The 22,034-nt window shown below is 51.5% G+C and overlaps 3 protein-coding genes across 9 annotated transcripts in view; 1 reads left to right on the plus strand and 2 right to left on the minus strand.

Moving 5' to 3' along the window:
- The window catches only part of LIMK1 (LIM domain kinase 1), a 317,283-nt gene that overhangs the window by 213,100 nt on the left and 82,149 nt on the right, over window positions 1-22,034 (minus strand). The window lies entirely within an intron of this gene.
- Window positions 8,991-13,142, plus strand: METTL27 (methyltransferase like 27). Of its 7 annotated transcripts, none has more exons than XM_081132620.1 (6): window positions 9,009-9,093; window positions 9,383-9,512; window positions 10,098-10,226; window positions 10,422-10,557; window positions 10,953-11,045; window positions 12,732-13,142. In XM_081132620.1, exons 2-6 carry the CDS (start codon window positions 9,390-9,392, stop codon window positions 13,010-13,012), a joined length of 762 nt encoding a protein of 253 aa, XP_080988746.1. In that variant the 5' UTR covers window positions 9,009-9,093; window positions 9,383-9,389; the 3' UTR covers window positions 13,013-13,142. The 7 variants fall into 7 exon arrangements, with proteins under 7 accessions (XP_080988750.1, XP_080988746.1, XP_080988751.1 ...); XM_081132621.1 differs by lacking the exon at window positions 9,009-9,093 and adding an exon at window positions 9,125-9,280; XM_081132624.1 differs by lacking the exon at window positions 10,953-11,045 and having other exon boundaries at window positions 8,991-9,093; window positions 12,732-13,136.
- Window positions 13,943-21,328, minus strand: CLDN4 (claudin 4). The gene is made up of 2 exons (XM_081132317.1): window positions 21,191-21,328; window positions 13,943-15,670 (listed from the first exon to the last, which is right to left on the minus strand). Exon 2 carries the CDS (start codon window positions 15,403-15,405, stop codon window positions 14,776-14,778), a length of 630 nt encoding a protein of 209 aa, XP_080988443.1. The 5' UTR covers window positions 15,406-15,670; window positions 21,191-21,328; the 3' UTR covers window positions 13,943-14,775.

The following is a 22,034-nucleotide window of genomic DNA, read 5'->3' on the forward strand; positions in this document are numbered from 1 at the left end:
AACTTGTATTTTTTTCTTTCTAAAGATGGTTTTTGTCGAAGCCACTTTAAATGCAAGAGTAATGATTAAAAACTTATGAAAGCATGAGGGACCTATCCTGTTTAAGGAGACAGAGTGGTTTGAACTGACCTCTGTGGCTTAATTCCAAGCCTAAGGCCTTAGCTTTCTTGTCTGTAAACTGGGATACACATCGCAGAACCTACCAAGTGAAGCTGTGGGGAGCCGATGAAATCTGTAGGGTCTCTGAGCGCCTTGGCAGTACCCGGCGCCACCAGAACGCTTGTGGTCGGTGGTAAGTGAAGTCATCATCTGTGGGGGAAAAGGAGCCCAAGATTTTTTAAAGCAAACTAAGTTGTAAGTTGGACAAAATTACTTTAAAATATATGCAAATTTGTATTTTTAACAAATCACCCCCAGAGTGCACAAATTTTAATATATAAGCCAATATGTGGAAATATTCATTTCAATCAAACTGCTTTCAGGCAATTCATTCGGAGCCAGAAATTAACACAATTAAAATAAATAAATAAATAAAATCCTGCCATTTGTGACAACATGGATGAAGCTGAGGACATTATGATAAGTGAAATAAGCAAGACCCAGAAAGAGAAATACTTCATGACCTCACTTATATGTAGAATCCAAAAAAGCTGAACTCTTAGAAACAGAAAGTAGAACGGTGGTCGCCAGAGGCTGGGGCTGTGGGAAACGGGGTGTTGCTGATCAAAGGGTACAAGGAAGTTTCAGGTCTAAAGGTGAATAGATCTAGAGACCTGATGTACAGTGTGGTGACGATGGCTAAGAGGATAGATTTTATTAAATCTCAACACACATTGCACAAATGGTAACTGTGTAGGGGTGTAGGGTTAATTATCTGGACCGTGGTGATAATTTCACACTGTATATGTGTATCAAAACATCAAGTTGTACTCCTTAAGTACATACAATTTTTATTAAAAGAAAAAAAAAAAGGTGCCAGCCAGTGTGGCTCAGTGGTTGAGTGTTGCCCTATGAACCAGGAAGTCACAGTTTAATTCCTGGTCAGGGCACATGCCTGAGTTGTGGGCTCCATCCTCAAGACTCTCTCTCATCATTGATGTTTCTGTCTCTCTCCCTCCCCTTCCTCTCTCTGATATCAATAAAATATATATATATATTTTTTTAAATAATAATAAAAGAAAATGTCCCTCAGTGCCCCCTCGCCTGACAGTTTAAACCATGTTGTTGAAAGGCGTCCTGCAGCCACCTTATCACCCCCGCCAGGCACCAGCCATCCAGCTTCTGCCCCCACCTTCCCACCGCCACTGCCCCGGCCTATCAACAATAAACGCCTTGTTGCTGAATGCAGTGTAGGGACACCATGAGCAAAGCCAAAAGGTAGTTGAGAGCCTGGGAGAAATGTTTACAACCCGTGAAACAATCCAAGGACCAGTATCCAGAACACCCAGGACTTCTAAGTGCTGCAGGTACCAGGTTCCTGTGCCCAATGCTTCAAAAGGAAGGCCAGTGTTCAATATCTCAGAGTCTGGAGTAAGGAAAGGTTTATTGATGGAGAAGACCTAGCTCGAGAAGATGAGGGTGCCTTAAGGCTCCCACAAATCCATCTTCAGGGAGCCGAGGATGCCCTGGCCAGTGCGGCTAGGTTGGTTGAGCGCCGCCCCATGCACCAAAAGGCCCGCAGCCCGAGTCCCAGTCAGAGTGCATATCAGGTCCCAGGTTCGATTTCTGGTCAGGGCACATACCCAGGGTTTGGGTTCAATTTCCAGTCGGGGTGCATGCGGGAGGCAGCCGATCGTTGTTTCTCTCTCTCCTTCTTTCTTCCTCTCTCTCTAAAATGAGTAAAAAAACATTAAGAGAGAGAGAATCTAATATTTAAGCATCTTTCATGTCAAGGCAAGGGAGGAGGAGCCAAGCCAGAGGTGGGCAGGGGCCTAGACAGCTAGACAGCTATGGGATGAAAGGGATCCAAGGAAGAGCGAGAAATTTCTAAATCCCTTTGTTCCCTGTTTGTCTGTAGTCCAGTTCTGGAGACTCTTGTAAATCTTTGATAAAGAGTCATTACTTTGTGCAAATTTTCCCACCTCTTCGGGAAAGGCACCCTCTGACAAGGGGCTGCTCAAGCCTCATCAGAATTCCTCTAGTTAATTAGCATATCTGAGGCAGGAGCTATTAGCCTGAAGAAAGTGGAAGAAATACAAGCTAGAATTAAGACAGAGAGGGAGCATTTCATTCTGTTACACAAGGAACTCCTGCAAATATAAATAAGATAAAATCAAGTGAGTCAGAAGAGCACATGGGCAATGGCAAGAGAAAACCCAAAGAGCCAATAAAATTATGGAAAGTTGTTCGACTTCATTAGTAATCGAGGGAAATGCAAATTAAAACCACATGTGATGCTATCTCATACTCATTTGCAAAATCAAAAAATTCTGCCCTAGCTGGTTTTGCTCAATGCTTAGAGCATCGACCTGCGGACTGAAGGGTCCCAGGTTCGATTCTGACCAAGGACACGTACCTCAGTTGCAGGCTCAACCCCCGGCCCAGGAGGGGAACATGGGAGAGGCAACCAATTTATGTGTCTCTCCTACACCGATGTTTCTGTCTGTCTGTCTCTCTCTCTCTGTCCCTCTCCCTCTCTCTCCCCCTCTCCCTTTCAGTCTCTCTGAAAAGCAATGGAAAAAATATCCTTGATTGAGGATTAAAAGAAAAATCTGACAGTACACTGTGCATTGATGAGTTTGTGGGGGAAACAGAGCGTCAGACAGGTCCATGCCCTGAGCTGGCAATTCCGTGCTGGTTTTCCAATCCTGACGGCCACCCAAGGTAAGAAATGTGTTGTACAAAGCCACCCATTACAAGCATGTGAAACTGAAGCAAGAAGTTAACAAAACAATAATTACCCTTCCAACTTGCACTGCACTCTTTTATTTTCTTTCATTCTATTTCACAACCAACTGAATTGTTTTCACTACCACCAAATGCTTTGCAAACCCCAGTCTAAGCGGCTCTCCTTAGAGAAACATCCACTTGTGAACAAAAAAGCATGTGCAAGGCTATTTATGGCAGCATTTTTTCCCATCAATAGGGAAATGGATAAATGAACTGGGCATAATCGTCTAAGGGATGACTGAGCAGTGGTTAAATGAATGTGATCTATATGCATCAAAGTGGAAAGATCTCAGAAACAGTGTTAAGTGAAAAAGAAAAGTTACAGAATAATAGCTATAAAATAATAGCACTTACATAAAATTTTTCAAACCCATTAAGCAATATTATATGTAGTTTGAACACATATGTAGTAAAAATATAAGAACAAGACCTAGAAGGTCCGCACCTATTCATGGTGGTAGCTGGTTCCCTGGGCAGCAGATGGGGGAAGGAGGAAGTCAGAGGGAATATCAGCTTCATCTGTAATAATTTCTTCTTTTTCTACTTTCAAATAATTTAAAGCAATAATGACAAAGTGCTAACATTTGTTTATTTAAGGTGGTAGATACCTGAAGTTTGAGAACAAGCCAGTCAAGCAAAGATCTGAAGGAAGAGTGATCTAGGTCCAAAAATAGCAGTGCAAGGGCCCTGAGGTAACTGAGGTAGCCATGGCCTATTCCAGGAACAGCAGAGGCCTGGTGAGGGAGTGGGGAAGAGAGAGATTGGGGGTGAGGTTGGTAAGAAATTTGGATTTCAGGTTTTACTCAGGGAAGTAAGTTCATCAAATTTATACTGTAAATACCAGCCAGGCATGTTTTTTAAACTATTAAACAGAGTGATAAAGAAATCATGTATTTGGAATTTTCCGGTAACAAAAAGGGTAGATGAGACCAGACCGGCAGGGATGGAGGAAAGAGTCCACAGAATGTGCTGATGGACAGAATGTAGGACAGGAGAAAACCGGCTTGGGCTGAGCACCTAGGTGCACAGTGGTTTCAGGGCTCTGCCGAAACAGGAGGCTGAGGAGGGGTGAATTTGGGAGCGTGCAGAAAGGGAGCTGAGTTTGGGCGTGTTGCCAGTGAGAGGCCTGTGGCCTCCAAGGGGAGACGCCAGGTGCACAAGTCCAGAGTTCAGGGGAGCGTCAGGGCTGAGAGCCACCTCTTTGAGAATGACTGGCATATAAATACTAGTTAAAACCACGGGACTAGATGAGATCACTTAGGAAGTGGGTGTAGATAGAGAAAGAAAGAGGGCCGACGACGACTGAGCCCCGGGGATCTCCTACCTTGAGGTGGAGGCGGAGGCTGCAAAGGAAACAGAAGGAGCACCTTCTGGGGTAGGAGGAAAACAAGAGGAAAGGAAGTTGCTCTCTTATTTCCCCAAACCCCACAGCCTGTCAACCCCAAGGCAGCCCCTCCATGGCAGCCCCCGACACTGCTCCCGACTCCAACTCTCACCTAAATAATTGCAACAGCTTCAGTACTTGCAGTCTGTTCCCGCTCCACACTGCCTTCTGCAGCCTTCTTCGCAAAATGCAGATTTGACGCTGCAACTCCCCGTAGCTCACTCAGGGTAAGAAACCAAATCCCAGCCTGGGGACCACACTCCTGTGGCCCAGTCCTAGTCTGCCCTGGGGCTTTGTATGTGAGGACACACAAATGCCTGAGCTGTCGCCACCCCCTTGTGACCAGAAGTTGATGACAGAGCAAACCCAGCGTGGCAAACGAGAGAGTGGAGCTTGGGTCCGTGGTGAAATCAGTGGGCCACCGGGCCAGCCTTGGTGCTGCTAACCATTGAACTTCTTGTAAGAAAAAGTAGGAAACCCTACTATTTAAATGACCTTGGGGTGGGTTTTCGACACTTGCATTCAGACACATCCTAATGGACCCCACATCCTCACACATGCACACACATGACCCCTCACAGCCTGGCCCCCTGGAAGTCACACTGTCCCCCAGAACTCATGCCCACTGGCATCACCACGTCTTGACCTGACAGGCCTTGTCCTTGTCTACTCGCTCGGGCACAGATGAATCTCACCTCTCCTTAGCCACCCACAGCCATAGGCCTTTGGCTTGCACACCTGTGAGGTTGGACAATAGTTTTGAAATATGAACTGCTGTTCTTACAACCTCTGCTCACCCCCAGACTATTTTGTTAACCCACCTTTCCCCCATTATGGTGGCAGCTTGACCAGATGGTATCCACCCCCTCAGGAGAGGAGCATTTTCAGCAAACGACAGAAAAGGCTGTTGGGTTCCTAAAGTTTAGGACTTGAAGGGACTGAGGATTAGAGGAAACAAAAACACTTGATGAGTCAGAGAAAAGCTTCCTGCCCCAAGGCTAGAGCAGGTTCCTGGGCTCGGGAGGGAAATAAATGGAGTGGGCTGTTCTAAGAGAGGTCAGTGGGGCCCCGGGTTCACACACAGAAGGAACAGAGCAACACTAGGAGACCACCAGCCCCACTAGTGTTCCTCATGGCAAGTCTCACCTTCCATCAGGGCCTGGGAGCCATCTCTATAGGAGCCATGTTCATGCCCACAAACTGTGCAGCCCCCATCTGTGAGTGGGGCACAACCGAGGGCCTCAGAGGACAGACATTCGGCATCCCAGGGATCCCTCATCAGGACCTCTCCTGGAACAACAAAACCACCCTTTGATGGTCCAACAGGACTGCCTTTACTGGGGCTATCACCTTACATTCCTCACTACATCTCCATAGCACCTACACACCCCCACCCCAAACAAAGGAGTGGTCCTGGACACCTAGAGCAGGGGTGGTGGCTTAGAAAGAAAAGCCTGCACATGGATACTGAGGAGACAGTGAACAGAGCTGAACAGAAGAATATGCCTCCCCCTGGTTAGAGTTGGGGCTGTTTCTGACTCATCTTTGTGACTCCAGTGCCCAGCCCAGGACCTATAAAACAGTAGATGCACAATAAATATTTATTGGCCTAAATGAACTGTGAGGCTGCAGAGATGGGACCTGCACAGTCAGGTGGCTGAGCTAGCCCCCACCTCCAGCCTCCCCTTCCTCACTCAGCTTTCAGTGAGGACTCAGAGGCAGCCATGTGACCGAGCCTGGCCAAAAGGATAAAACAGAGTCATGAGGCCTAGCTCTGTGCCCTTTCCCCTTAGTCCTGTCTGGAGGTGTAGCAGCCAAGACAAGGTGACAGCCGTGAGGACAAAGGCCTTCATGCAAAAGGTGGCAGAGGAAAGATGACAAAAGTCAAGGTCCCTGATAGCATAAATGAGCTCCAGGCCCTACTGTCCAGTCTCGGCTTCCTGTTTTAGACCAGTAAATCTCTGAGTCACTGCTTTGTATGTGTTCTTTTATTTGCAGCTAAACACAAAATGTTCACACATATTCAGCATACACCTTTGGACTAAGACAGATTTGGGTTTAGATCCACTCCTCCAAAACTGCTCTTACCAAAGTCACTGTATTAACTAAAGGAAATGACCAAAGTCACTGTATTAACTAAAGGAAATGACAATAGCTATTGTAGTAAACAAATCTTTGAATCTCAGTAGCTTAACACAATGAAAGTTTATTTCTTGTTCAGGTTGTTAACTTAAAAATAAAAGGCCAGAGAGAGAGCATGTATTTGAGATCCAAAAATTAGCTATTCAAGAAGCTGAAATGTCCAAACCTGTAGAATTTTTATAAGAATTTACTTGAGCCAAATTGACAACATATGAGGGGAAGCAAGATCTCAAAAACTCCCCAAAATGGAAGATTGCACTTTCTTTTATGCATTTGAAATTAAGGAGGGAACATAAGGAAGATTACATGGGGATGGGAGAAAGGAAAGTGAGGATTGGATTACAGGATAGTTAATGAGATTATATGTTTGCTTGAGGGTGGTCCCCTTTAGAAGCAGGGCCTTGAAAGGAGCCATATATTCGGAGCCTCTGAAAGGGGGCATTTCAAAGGCATCTTAAGATACACAGAAACGACAGACAGGGCTTGCTTAAAGCAAAGGTTTTTACTAAAGAAGTTATGCCTGGAGCGTGACGACCCACCACGACCTGTACAGTTAGGAATTTATGCTCATATCACCCAGTGAGGTTACTTTCCATAGAACCCCTTTTTTCATCCACAGAGTTATTGTACACTGATTTAGGCAGAAACTCAAATGTATTCCAATTAGAAAGTGAAAGCAAGGGGTATTTATGAGAAAGGGAAGGGAAATAATTGCGTGAGCAGAAGAAAGGAATTTCTATAGGTGCAAATAAACTAACATAGTGAAGCTAATTCTAGAGAATGTCATTAAGGCCCTGGCCGGGTACCTCAGTTGGTTAGAGCATCATCCTGATACATCAAGGTTGCAGGTTCAATCCCCGGTCAAGGCACATACAAGAATCAACCAATGAATGCATAAATAAGTGGAACCAACAAATCTTTCTCTCTCTCTCAAATCAATTTAAAAAAAATTAAAAATAAAATAATGTCTTTAACTTTCAGTCCAGTAGTCATAATGTCTGCTTTCTTATTAGCTTTACAAACAGTTGTTTGGAATACAATGCTTTCGGCACAGTCCAAAGGTTATTTTGCCTGCTTTTAACATACCAAAGGTTTGAGTAGTAAAACCTGCAAGGCGGTTCCTGTGGGATGGCAGCTCCAACTTCAAAAAGTAGCTGTTTATATTATTTTTCACAATGTACAGTCCAATGCAGATTGGTAGGGAAGGCACTGCTCCACACAATCATTTAGGACCACAGACTCCTTCATCTTGTAGCCCCGCTGTCCTCTGGGTGCTTGGAGCCCACTCCATAGAGCATCATATTGTAGCTGTTTTTTATTGTCCAGGTCTAGAAATGGAATACTTCACCCTTATTAAAGAACATAATCAAACCAAATAAATTCAAGATCTAATTGGCTTTATTAAGTGATTCCTGAATGGAGTAGCATCCCATCCATCAGCTAGAAGGGCATTTGGATGAGTTGTACAAAAGGGAAGGATTTTTCTTGTTTTCCAAGTTCACCTGAGACGCAATGTTTTTGACATAATGTTGTAACAAGGTTTTGTTACCAGAAAGGGACAAGGCCTAGAGTGGGTCTGCCTTGAGCAGGCCCATAGTGTGTGGGTTCTTGACTTCATGCAGGAAAGAGTTCATAACATAAGTCCAGATTATTTTGAGAGTACATTTATTAAAGCTGGGGACAGTGACACAAGGAAGGGCCTAGGATAGAAGAAGCTATAGGAGAGAGACTAGGCAGGGCTGCTTTGGCTCTCTAGAAATGTTATGGGAAAGGAGTGAGCCGAGATGAGGCTGCTTTAGCTCACTGGGGAGTCAGACAAAAGGGGGCCTTGGGAACAGGTTCAAGGGGTTAGCTCCGGAGAAGCTGCTGCTGCCCATTGCTCACCTGGTTGCAAGTCTCATGGGGTCCCTAGAGTTCAGGAGATGCATGCCCGTGAGGGAAGAGAAAGGCTGAGCAGGCTGGGTAGGGGTGAGGGAGAGCTTGCTCTGGGTCCTTCCTCCTGAGGGTTTTAAGGCTGAGCGATTAGAGGAGGTCTTAGGGGAGGATCTCAATAGAATATTCATCAGCTTTTCCAAGTGCATCCTTCCAGGGTCCTGGTCTCCGCCGATTGGTGAGCAGGGGCGGGGGAAGGGAGGGTGTCATTAATCCTGGCCACCCGGTTTTGCTGCTTTTCTGGGCCTGGAGCTGAAATTCAACTGAAGCCGAGATTTTATCTCTAGAGAGGAAAGATCAGTTGATTCTAAACCGCATGACCAGCGCAGCGATATGAAAGGTCAGAAGGGGAAAGGCCACCCTGGGGGCGAGGTCCGGCGCCAGTTTTGCCTGTTGCTAGCTCCCTCTCTTGCCCCTAAGAATTGAGAGGCCACCACTGCCCGAAAGCTCGTGCTTTTCAGGAAGCATGAAGGAGCCGGAGCCGAGCGCGAACAGAGCAACTCACAAAGCCACGTCGTCAACCTCTAAGAAACCCGCTCCGAAGAATCTTCCCAAGCCGGAGGCGGCCCAAACCTGGAGCTCATTGGCTGAGGGTGGAGGGGCGGACTCACAGGGAATTTTTTGATTGGGTAGTTGTTCTTAGAAGCAAGCCAATGGTCGAGGGCGGGGGGCGGGGCCAGGCTCGCAGTCCCGACCCCGCTCCCAGCTCCCGCGCGCGCCCACCCACCCCGCGGGCCAGGCTGGCGGTAAGTTCGGACCCTCCCCTTGACTCCCCCTATAGCGGGAGGGACCTTTCCTCCCTGGAAACGCGCTCATGGCGGCCGGGGGTGGGGAGGTCGGGGCAAGCCCTCCCTCCTGCCACAGGAACACCCCCTCTCCAGCCCTGAACCCCAAGTGTCCAGTCTCTGCTCAACGTCCCCGCCTGTGAAATGGGTTTGTGCCGGGGGCCTGGGGAGCCTCTGCAGGGCATGGCGGGTGGGAGAGGTGCGGGGTGGAGACTGAGATGGATCTCAGGACGTGGAGGCCGTGTCCCAGCAGGAGGATGGCTCACGAGGAGGGTGGGAGCCTGTCGGAGGTGCGGGCGCGGGTCGGGGCCTCGCACGGCATCACCGACCTGGCCCACAAGCTGCGCTTCTATGACCACTGGGCTCCGGACTATGACCAGGTAAACCCGCCGCGGGTCCTCCACCTCCCTTGCTCGCCCAGCCTCAGTTTTCCTATCTGTACAGCTGGAATAGATAGCTTTGCATCCCAGGGCGGCTTGTGAGAATGAAGTGAGACCTGGGCACAACCTTGCAGTCCTGGCCCCTCTTTTGCCCACCCACAGCAGCCCCGCCCTCTGAGTAGCCCCATCACTTCACAATGGCAGCCTAGAGATCAGGGGCCAAGACCTCCCTCCCCACTTTGGGACTGCAGCCCAGGCAGGACTGCCTGCTTGAAGGAGGTGCCACTGAAGGGTCACTCTGGACTAAGCACAGAGCACTGCCTTGGCCAGCAGTGGGCTGGGGGTTGACTCTCCAGTCTGGCCCCTTGGTAGAGGACAGCACCTCGTGCCTGTCTCCTCTCACTGCAGTCCCAGCAGGCCCCCGGCCACCAGCACACACAAGCACGTGCACATGCATGCCCGCACACACACACACGCACACACACACACACAGCTTGGCCTGGCTGACTCCTAGACCACCCCACACTGAGGTTCCCCCAAACACTAAGACACAAGGTGGTAGTCAGCTCAGCACTCTGTCCCCAGGATGTGGCTGCCCTGCAGTACCGCGCCCCCCACCTAGCAGTGGACTGCCTCATCCAAGCCCTTCCAGGCCCACCTCAAGCCACCTTGATCCTGGACGTAGCCTGTGGCACTGGCCTGGTGGCTGCCGAGGTGAGGTCTGCCTGGATCCCCTGCCCTCTCTTAAGCCCCCCACTTGCTCAAATTTCTTGCCACCCCTGGTCCCAGGCTCACTGGTTCCCAAACAATTGGGCTACATCCACGGCAGGGCCTACTGCCCTCCTTGAGGTGCAGGGACCCAGCTGGGAGGTGACAGGTGTGAACCGTGACTGAGTCCTCCCACACCAGCTGCAGGCCCAAGGCTTCCGCCGGCTGCATGGAGTGGATGGGAGCCCAGGGATGCTGGAACAGGCCCGGGCCCGCGGCCTCTACCAGCGCCTCAGCCTCTGTACCCTGGGCCAGGAGCCTCTACCCAGCCCCGAAGGTACTTCCCCTTCTACCCTAACACCCCTAGGCCCCCCCTATTACCAAAGCCACCCTGATAGCACCCCTTTCTCTTGCCAAGCTTCCATCCCCCTTATTGAGCCCTCCATCAGCCCCCTTCTACACTGAGCCTCCATTCCCCTCTGAGCCCCCTTATGCCTCACTGAGACCCTCTCTGAGTCCCCATGAGCCCCTGTCTCTGAGCCTGTCATCCCATAACCTGACCTCAGCCCAGGACTGTGCTAACCTGCCATATCCCCCACGGGATCTGAATCCTGAAGACACTAGTGGCTGGCCTGGTCCCTCCCCAGGCCCTACCATGGGTACCATCCTCCAGGGTGGTCTGAGGCCACAGCGAAGACAAACCAACACACCACATCTGCACACCTCACACAGGGACCTATGACGCAGTGCTGATGGTGGGTGCCCTCAGTGACGGCCAAGTGCCCTGTAGTGCAATACCTGAGCTCCTGCGAGTTACCAAGCCAGGTGAGAAGCAGCCTGTCCAACCCCACACACACCTTCCCCTCTCCACACCCAAAGACTCAAGCCTCAGAATTCCTGAGGCCAAGCAAGTGGCATGGTCTTGCCTAGGGTCACAGAGTCTAGCCTAACATCCCAGCCACCAGCTGCTGACCCAGGCAAACAGGCAGGGCAGACAAGTGGCTTCCTTCCCTCTTACTCATTAGGGAACCAGGAGTAACTCCACTCTCCTTTCCGGCCTCTGTTCCTCACCTGTAAGCAGAGTGGTGTAGTCCCTTCCTAATAGGATTACTGTGAGAATTGGGTGAAATAATATCTTTAAGGCCTTTGCTTTAGTCTTGCTTGTAGTAGGGTCTCAATTCGGTTCCCTCATCTTCCAGCTTCCTCACTAACTCATTGGATGACTGTTAGATGAGTCACTCTTTCCTGGTCTCAGTTTCCTCATCTGTGAAATGGGGCTGAATGCTACACTCCTGCTGTGTGTCTTGCCCTGTGCCTGCCCCTGCTCTGGGAAGAAAGTACACACCCTCACCAACCCACCACACTCCTGCTTCCCAAACACTTGGGCTACCTTCACTGCAGGGCCCAGGGGGAAAAGACCAGGCCTGAGGTGGACCCACAAGAGCTGTGAGTGCTCAGTGCTCCAAGATATCAAAGAGGCATTTCCCAGGACTGGGATGGGGAATGAGGGCAGTCCACACAGGGACACAGCCTAAGTGAAGTCACAGGCAGAAAAGATAGTGGAGTGAGAGGATCATGAGGCCCTGACCTGGCTGCAAGACAGGACCAGGAAGCCCCAAAGGTGCCCCTAACATAGCAAGATTACATCTCCCTTCAGGGGCCCAGCAGGGGCTGTGGTTAAGCCTGGGCAGGTCTGGGCAAGCCTCAGAACCAGGGACGCTGACAGATGCAGGGACATTGGTAGGGTCAGAGAAAGAGGTAGTGATTAGTCCCAGGACAGGAAACTCCCATTGCCTAAATCAGTAAAGACCAGGCCTCTTAGCTCAGCCTGTGCTTACCGCACCCCTCAGCTGGCCAGACCCTTGTCTGCCTGCCCACATGTCCTAGGCTCCCCCTTCAGAGTCTTTCCTCTCACAGCCCCTCTCTACCAGCAGGGCCTGCTTCTCCTCACTCCTTCCTCCAGGAAACCTTTCAGAAACCAGTGTTTCCTATGTGAGCCTGCACTGAGCATATTGTAGGTGCCTGGAAAAGATCTGAAGGAATGAGGTCATTCATTCATTCATCCAGTGCTTACTGACTGCACTGGCCTTTCTGAGACAGGATAATAAATTAACCCCACTCTGCAAGCTGAGAAACTGAGACTCGGAAGGTAAAGGGACATGTCCAAGACCATGTGCTTCCTTCCTGTGCATCCAGACACAGCCATATCCTCCAGCAGAGGGGCTGGGTGAGTGGTGAGGAGGGAGCCCCCTCTGTCCATGGATATAGAGTTCCCAACGTAAAGGATACTTGGGCCCTAAAAGGTACAGAAGAAGCACTCAAGCTGGAGAAGCATAGGTTATTCCTGGAAGTGGGAATGGTGAGCACCAAAGGCTTAGAGATAGGAAAAGGCTGGCCTGGGGATAGGCTATGTCCTTGAGGACATGAGCCAGAAGGAAAGGGGACTACTAACCTGGAACTTTGTCTCCTGCCTCTTCCCCACTCACCTCCCTTTCCCCTACCTCTCCCCAGGTGGGCTGGTATGTCTGACAACCAGGACCAACCCTTCTAACCTTCGATACAAGGAGGCACTGGAGGCCACCCTGGACAGGCTGGAGCAGGCCAGGGAGTGGGAACGCCTGTTAGCCTTGCCTGTGGACCGGTGGGAACTGGCTACCACCAAGCTTGAGGTGGTGCCTGGCACTTCCGACAATGATGGCTTCATCTCTGGCATTGTCTACCTTTACCGAAAGCAGGAGGTGGCCCAGGTTGAGGGAATGAGGCCCAGTGCTCAGCCCCTAACTAGCCTCTGACCCTCCAGGTAACCTCATCCAGGCCTGTCCTCAGGCCTTTTGTACTTCATCTGTAAAATGGGGCCACTGCGCCAACCCTGTTTCTCAGGAGAGCTCTGCCTATTAAATGGGTCTCAGTAGCGGCAACAGGATTCTGACTGCATTTCTCTCACCCTGGGAAAGAGAGACATTATGGAGGAGAGACTGGACAGAGAGGGCCCCCACCCTGGGTTGTCCCTGAGCCAGATACTATAGGGCCACAGGTGGGACTTTATGACTCCTAGGGTGATGGGTCCTCTTACTTCTAACTCACTAAACAGGAAACGTGTACTCCCACATCTGGGCCTTGGCCAAACACTTTCACATGTCCAGTACTTGGTTTCTTTATCTCCAGAGAGATCGGAACTCAGGGTGAGGCTTGGAGGCTGCCCTGTCAACAGGGCTGGTGGTAATTCCTCCAAACAGGTGGGAAGGCTTCATGGGGGAGGAGGCTCCAAGCTGGGCCTTCAGGATGAGCAGGATTCAGAGGGGTGGAGAGAGGAAAAAGGACATTCCAGGACAAGGGCAGGGAAAGCTTAAGCAAAAGCCAGGAGGTGGGACCTGGAGGGTGAGCAGACCAGCCTGGCTGCCCAGACAAAGCTGGAACAAACAGGGAGAGAACAGGTAGCCCATTCTCTAGGGCTGGATGTTCTCATCAGTCCTCTCTCCTGGAGTCCCCAACACTTCACCAGGGTTCTGGCACACACTTTCCTGTGTATGGGGTTCACCCTCTAACAAATGAAGGGCTTGAACATGGTGATTCCAAAGGTCAGGCCAGTTCCAATTTTTTCACGAAACCGGTTTTTAAGCGTCCCATCCAGGCTGGACACAGTGGTCCTGTCCCTCACTGACCCCCTCCACCCCTGCCCTGCCCACCTCCACCGCTGAAATCAGAAACATATGGAGTCTTCCTGTGTACAGGTTCCATTTATTGTAGAAAATAATAGTAATTACAGTGACAAATAGATCTTAAATTATAAAACAAACCACAGAGAAGGCAGGAAAAAGTCCCAGGGCTTACTAGGATGAAGGCCAGAGTAAGACCATTCCCTCTGCTTTCTCCGGGCTAGCCAACGACCTTCGCAGGGATGGCAGATCCAGAGGTGGACAGTTTCAAGGGGCCCAGGGTTCTGCTGAGGCTGCAGAGGAGGGGGGAAGAGGGGTATGGGCAGCCAGGGCTGCCTCTAAAGCCCCTCCTCCACCACTACCCAAACCAGTTGTAGCACCTTCACCCCTCCCTTCTAAACCCGTCTGTCAACTCTGCTCCGCAGGCAGGTGGATGAGTGAGGCCCCAGCCATTCTCATGGCCACAGGTTTCCACAGGATGCACTCGGAGGGAATGGGGAAGATCAAAAAAGGGAACGGTGGCCAACACCGGCATGGGCAAGGCACCCAGTCAGAGTCGAAGTAGAGTCGGGGCTGAGCTGTCCTTGCCAGCAAGAGCCAGCTCCCCACTCCACTGCCATGCCCGGTTGCTGCCACCCCCTCTCCTGTATCCATGTCCATTCAGAGGAAGGTGGCTAGGAAGCCTTTCAGTCCATTCTTGCTAGTGTAGAGGAGGCCTTAGGAAGGTATCCCAGAGGGCCAGAAGGGCGAGGGCTTCTGGCCTATGGCCTGTCCCAGTCCCTGCTTGCCCATCCCCCAGCAGCCCGCGGATCAGGGCAGGGCCATCTCGCGGTCACAGGCTGCACTGAGCTCAGTCCAGGGACAAACAAAGTCAACAGGGAGAGCTGAGCAGCGGCACCTTACACGTAGTTGCTGGCGGGGGCCGAGCGGGCGGCAGAATACTTGGCCGAGTAGGGCTTGTCAGCGCGGGGAGGGCAGTTGCAGCAGAGCAGGGCCCCGCCAAGCATCATCAGCCCGGCGGCCGCCCAGCCCACGTAGAGCGAGGCACCTATCTCCCGCTTCTGGCCAGAGGCCACCAGCGGATTGTAGAAATCGCGGATGATGGTGTTGGCCGTCCAGGACACGGGCACCATCACCAGCAGGCCGGCCAGAAGAAACACCACTCCCGCCACAATCATGACCTTGGCTTTGGTGCTCTCATCCTCCACGCAGTTGGTGCACTTGCCACCCACCACGGACAGCAGCACGCCCAGCACGGCCAGGACAATGCAGACCACAATGAGGGCGCGGGCCGCCTGCAGGTCCTGCGGCAGCGCCAGCATAGAATCGTACACCTTGCACTGCATCTGGCCGGTGCTCTGCACCACGCAGTTCATCCACAGGCCCTCCCAGATGGTCTGCGATGTGACGATGTTGCTGCCGATGAAGGCCGTCACCTTCCACATGGGCAGCGCACAGCTCAGTATGGCGCCCAGCCAGCCCAGCACGGCCAGCGCGATGCCCATCACCTGTAACCCCATGGAGGCCATTGTTCAGCGTCTGCTGGAGCCTAGGACCTGAAAGTCTTTGGGAATCTGGCCCAGGGCGCTGTAGAAATCCAAGTGCTGAGGATGGACACTCAGTGTCCACAGGGAGGCCTTTCACTGCGGGTCCGAGGGCAAAGGCAGGTGGAGCAGCTGCGGAGTGTCTCCCAAGAGTCAGAAGCACAAGCCCAGTGAGTGTGACCAGGCCAGTTCCTTCCCGCCGACAGCTGCCGCTTGAGCTCAAGCTAGAGCTTGGGGCGGTTATATAGCTCTGTGGAGTGGGCGGAGATAGAGGGAGGGGTTTCAGTCCCTGGGGCCTTTCTCTGACTAGTTTCTCTGGATTCCTGAGCCCAGTCCAACAAAGACACTTTAACTCCCCAGCCCTGGGCCCCTGAGTCACAATTTCATAAGAAACTGCCCTCTCCCCCTGCAACCAGCCGCATGCTGAGGTCAGCCGGGAAACAGACTGAGTCATAGCTCACCAACACCTGGAAGCACCCAGAGCAGGGGGCCAAGGTTTGGGACCTGAAGACCAGGTTCGGGAGCCCACCCCTGGGCTCCCTTATTCTAGGCTTGGTTGGGCAGACAGGGGTGAGGACCCTCAGGAAGGACGAAGGTGAGAATGAAGTCCTAGGAAAGTCAGAGCAGCCCCACCTTGATTACTGTTGTTGTATCTTATCACCTGCTTTGCTGGTCTGATCACTACTATTAAGATTCTCATTGCCCATGCATTTGCCTCACCAGTAGTCTCAGTATTGACCTGATGAGGTCATTTTCCAGGAATGAAGAGCTGGGGGGCCAGGACTCCTGAGTTCATCAGTCACCCTCCCTGTCACTCACCATTACCACTGGCTTCCCAGCCCTGCCAGAGGAGGGGGTCTTGGAAGTGATTCCCTTTTGGCCAAAGAGAGAAGGAAACCTGTGTCGTGTAGCCCCCTGCCCCCAAACATAAAAATTTTGGCCAGTGAGCTTCATTCCTGCTAGGGCTGACCTGCTTGGCCAGAACTGGGTGGGGGGGTCACCAAGAGCAAACCACGAGCCAGACCCTGGGAACATCAGCTCAGCACATGGGTGTTTACTCGTGAAGACACACAGAGCAGTCATGGGTGAGTGCAAAGTCTCTTGGAACCAAGGAGAGAGAAAACTCAGACCAGAGTGGAGGTGGGGTTCTGAGGAGGAGGCTTGACGGGGAAGGGGCGCTGCTTTCTTGGGTTATACTGCAGAGGGCACTGATGACAGGAATCTTCGTGAATATGTTCCCCTGGAGTTATGCAAGGGAGCAGAACTGGGTGGAGGAGGACATCCGGGAAGAGGGAACATGGAGAACAAAGGTACCCCAAGGTAGGAAAATGCAGCTGTTCTGAGAAGGAGAGGAATCCAGTCTGACCAGAGACTGGGGGTGTGGAGGAGGGGCTGCAGTGAAAGGGCCAGAAATCTCTGCTTCAAGCATCACCAAGCCCCAGGGCTGAGCACAGAGGCACAGGGATGAGCAAGGGCACTGGTGCCAATTTGAGGTCTCCACACACTTTTGAGAAAGGTGTCTCTGGAAACACGGTGGAGGTGAAAGCAGGGCAGGGATCCAGGATCAGGAAGGACATGGTTCAAGGCAGGGGGCTGAGGGGACCTAGAGGAAAGGGGCATTGTGGGGGTGAGAGAGTGGCTGAGGGTCATCCTAGCTGGATCAAGGGAACCCTTGATCTACATGGTAACTGTGTATTTCTCTTCCCCATCAAGCTGGGGGTGGGGATGCCTTAGGGGCCAGAGCTCTAATATGTCCCTGAGCCCCCAGCATTGTCCACTACCTCGCCTGGCACCCTGGGGTGACTAATTCTGACTAGAGACATGAAGGCCTTGAGCTTCCTGCCAGAGAACCATGAAGTATTCGTGATTTGGGGTGAATCCATCTGTGAGCCCTCCAAACGTGAGAGGCACTTGAGACACCCGATGAAGCACAAGGGTGGTGAGACAATCTAGCAAAATGGGAGAGTTGAGGTCTTGTACTGTGATTGACTGTAAATACATCTGTCTCCCCTATGAGACTCGGGGCTCCTGGAAGACAAAAGCAATGCATTATTCAACCTCGGTCCTCCACACTGGGGTTGACACATAGTAGGTACTTAGTTAATGCTCAAGGTGCTCGATAATGCAGAAGTCATTCTCCATGTTCCCAGCACCCTTCCCCACTCCCACACACCTCCCACACACACACACAAAGGAACACACACCAACACAAACAGGGATGGTTTCTGGATGGACCACGCCTCCCTGGATTTACCTTACAAGGCTCTAAGGAATAGTACACACTGAGGCCCGTGGGCTGAAGAACAGAGATAACTACCCTTCAAGATTGACAATAAGTGCTTTCCTGCAATGACTTCATCACAGCCTCTCTGTCAGTAAGCAGGGCAAGGAATCTTTTTGCCTTTGCACAAATGGGTAAACTGAGGCCCAGAGAGGGCTGGGAGCTCACCCAAGATGTGATGGGCACTCCAAAATTGAAGGCTCCTTACCCGGATATTCCTTATCTGTTGGCCCAGCTCGTCAGCAAGCTTTCTGATTACAGAAGGGAGTTAGCCAGATGGCCAGACCATCCTTCCCTTTCTCTCCAACTTCCTGCTGTTGGTTCTCCAGCCAACCGATACTTGGAAAAGCAAGTGGAGGAGGGGAAGCATGCAGGCCCTATAGCTTTTCACCTGTGACCCAACAGAAGTGACTAAGAAACTGTCCTCTGCTCAGCCCAGCCAAGCACAGCAGATGTGGAGGAGGGGCAGAGGCTGGGGGAAGGCAGGTGCAGGAGGGGATGAGGCAAAGGGCAGGCCCAGGGCAGGGGAGGCCAATGGGGAACTCAGGAGGAGCAGGAGGAGGTCCTGGGGGAGCCGTGAGCAGCTCTGCACATGAGTGGAGCTGGAGAGACCATTGTTGATGCTTGATTTATTCCAGGAGCCACACTGGCTGGGTTCCCACCCACCTGCTGCAGGAAAAATACCAGCAAAGCTGAGACAATTTTCCTGCACCCACTCTGGCTCCTTGAGCCTGGCTGTCCCGACGGCTCACACAGCCTTTTACTGTGACACTTTACTGTGTCTGCCATCCATCACCTTTGCTCTGGGGCAGAGAGGGCAGGCTTAGCACTTATTTCTTTTTCTTCCTGCCAACACACACTGTATAATCTTATGCCAATAGAATTTTATCATACATGCTGGTTTTTATCAACAACAGCCTCTCTCCCACCAGACCAGCGCAACCGCCCCTGCCCACTCTATAACCATCTTATCAGCCTATGATCTCGGTGAGGACTTTCTGAGCCTCAATTTCCCTCTGTCAAATAAGGACAGGACTGCCCCTCCCTAGCTAAGGCAGATGTGAAATGAGATGAAGATGTGAAAATGCTTTGTGAGCTGAAAAGGCTTTAGTACCATGAGGAGGAAGGAGACCAGTCTGAGGCACAAAGCAGCCGCCCCTCAGCTCTGGCCCTGCTCACACCAGGTGAGAGCTAGGACTTCTCAGACCCCTGTCCCCTGAGCCGCTGGGGCTCACCCAAATCCTTGATCACAACACAGCACACACCTCAGGGTCCTGCACCCAGTTCCTTGGGCATCCCTAGGAAAGGGGCAGATAAATTCCCCCATCCAGCCCTGAGCCTTCCTGCTGCCTCCTGAGCCCAGAACCAGGGCCTGGCCAACTGGACTCCCGTCAGGGTAGCCAGAAGAATCTCAGATCCTGAAGTGAGGTAGGGGGAGCAGGGGGCGGGTGGGTGGGAAGGGGGTCTCATTCCTGGGGCCTGGGATGGGCCTCTCTGAGAAGCAGGGGAGCGACAGAGGGGATTCAGTCTCAGGACCTTTGCTCTTTATCTTCTTGGAAAGCAAAGACTAAGGCTGAGGGAACCAGTGCCAACTTAAAGTTATTCCTCCCTACCAAACGTGATGTTTTAATCCTTATAAAACCAGAAGAAAATAAATATTATAAATATATTTAAAGATATAATAAATGCCTTATTTTAAATTTGTTGACTTTAGAAAGAGAAAGGAAGGGCCCTGGCTGGTGTTCTCAGTGGTTAGAGCATCAGCCCTGGTCAGGGCACGTGTAGGAGGCAACCAGTCGATGAGTTTCTCTCACATCATTGTTTCTCTTTCTTTCTCTCTCTCTCTCTCTCTCTCTAAAAATCAATGGAAAAAATATCCTCAGGTGAGGATTAATAAAAAGAAAGAGAGAGGAAGGGGGAGAGAGAGAGAGCAACATCGATTTGCTATTCCACTTATTTATGCCTTAATTGGTTGATTCTTGTATGTGCACAGACCAGGGGTTGAACCCAAAACCTTGATGTATCAGGACAATGATCTAGGCAACTGAGTTATCCAGCCAGGATGATATCTTTATAAAACTGGAGATAAAAAAAGAAGCAGTTTCACTCTCATGTCAAAAATTAGTCTAGCTGGAAGTTGTCCAAAACTACTTATTTTTGCAGAGTTCACTAACTTCTCAGACCACAGACACAAGTTAAAATCCTGTTCTTTTTTAACCAGAGGTAATGCCATGATTTTATAAAAATTTTTAATTTCAGTAAATAATCTGCAATGGGTTGTCATAATCATATATGAGTGTAAGGAATGCGTCACCAGGTCACTTCAGAGCCATCTCCCTGAATGTTCCAGAAGAAGGATCTCCTGGAATCTCACAGCAAAGAGGCAGACAATTCCAGACCCTGCCGGTATGGACTGGCCACCTCCTGCACGGCTCTGGAAGCAATGGGGATGTCCCCAGGGTAGGCTCACCTCCAGCTAGGAGGACTTTGGAGGGCTGGGCCCCCCACTGGGACTTTCAGAATCTATTAGAGGATGTGGTAATGACCCCTTTGTGGCTCTTATCTGAAATGACCCCAGCCCTCCCTGGATCCAGTCCCAGCTCTTCCACTACCAGTTACGTGACATTGGGCAATAGAATTAAACTCTCTCAACAAATGTCCTCATCTGGATAAGAAGGATGACAACACCTCCCTCCCAGGCACAGGGAGACTCAGTGAGGATGCCGTGAAGGCCCCGGGAGCTGGGCCACCAGGCCCACTGAGATTCCTCTGGCCGCCCCGATGGGGTCCAGCAGGCCCAGAACAGGCTCAGAAAGCCACGGGCCCTGGGCTCAGAAGTGGAGGCCCGGCCCCAGGCTAAGCAGGTGGGAGCCCCTGGGCCTCAGCCCAGCAGCCAGCCCCAGTGGCCATTCTCTCACTTGGCCCAGGACAGTGTAATGACAGGCCTGACACGGGAGGCCTGGCTGCCCAGCTGGCCAGACTGGCTGAGCCAGTGCTGCCCCCAGGCTGGGCCCCACGTGGGCTGAAGGAGAAGGTGGGGGTGGGGGTGGCCACAGCTGGGGAGTCTCCAAGGAAGAGAAGCAAGGCCACAGTGCTGCCTATTGGCTGGAGTCCCACAGTCCAGGCAGAGAGGGCACCTTTGGGGACAGGACAGAAGGACAGGAGATGAGTTCAGAGAGAGGGAGTGGAGTGGCTGAATGAGGGGTTCAGCGCTCAGTGAGTGGGTTTAGAGAGGGGCTCAGATAGGGGGATGGGGAGGAGACTTAAAGAGAGGGTGGGACTGAGTGAGTTTTTAAATTAGTGCCTCCAATTCCAGTTTCTGTCTGGTGGTTTCAAAAACCCTGCATTCGTTCATGATCTTGGCTTTCCTCACCACCCTACCCAGCTGTCCAGCCCTTCCCAGGCCACTCTTCCACTTCTCAGAGAGGTCCAGCCCAGGCCCCGACATGAGACCTCCTTCCCACCCAGCCCACCCCCTGCTCCCTCTACCTCACTTCAGGGCAGCCCTCTTCTCTCATGGTTGTGTCTTCAACTTTCCAGAAGCAACGGAAGGAAAGGCCCTGAAGGCCAGAGGATCCCTGAAGACCTTCCAATCTCTCCAATCTGATGGCGTAGTCGGTTCTGCCCAGCCTCTCCCCCCTCCCCCCCCCCAGCTAGGGAGGCGTCCTTTCATCCTCTCTCGGTTGGTTGGTCAGCACACATTTTTTGAGTGCCTGCTATGGGCCAGGCCCTTGGCTAGGTGCCTTAATATTAAAAGAAATCATTCTATCTTACTACAAAACCATGCAGGGCATTATCATTCCCATTTTAGAGATGGGAAAACTAAGGCTCTGATTGCTAAGGTGACATTCAGGGCCACCAGAATAATGACAAGAAAAGGATTCACAACCAGCCTTGCCTGACACTGAGGCCTATCCTCTTACACCCACCCTCTCATTCATTACTCATTTGTTTCTTCTTTTATTCTTTCACAAAGGATATACAGAGGACCTGCACTGGGCCAGGCCCAGGGCTGGGCATGGAGCTCAGCAGGGAATTGGGTTGGTGCCTGCCCTCGAGCCCCCCACCTCACCATCTAAATAGACAGTTTCTGATACCAGAGAAGCCAGCTCTGTGTGAACTTTGGAGTGGAAACAGTCAGCTCCACCTGATGCCCAGGGCAGGCTTCCTAGAGGAGGTGGCAGGTGGAGAGGAGACCCGAAGGGTAATAAAAGCTTAGAAGCTTATGAAGAGAGTTCTCCAAAATGGGGAGTGCAAAGGGCTGAGACAGGGGCCTGGAGCTGGGCAGATGATGAAGCTGGACTGGAAAGCAAGTTGGGCACATCAGGAGAGA

Source organism: Miniopterus schreibersii (genome assembly GCF_964146895.1).
Source record: "Miniopterus schreibersii genome assembly, chromosome: 3".
Taxonomy (NCBI): Eukaryota; Metazoa; Chordata; class Mammalia; order Chiroptera; family Miniopteridae; genus Miniopterus; species Miniopterus schreibersii.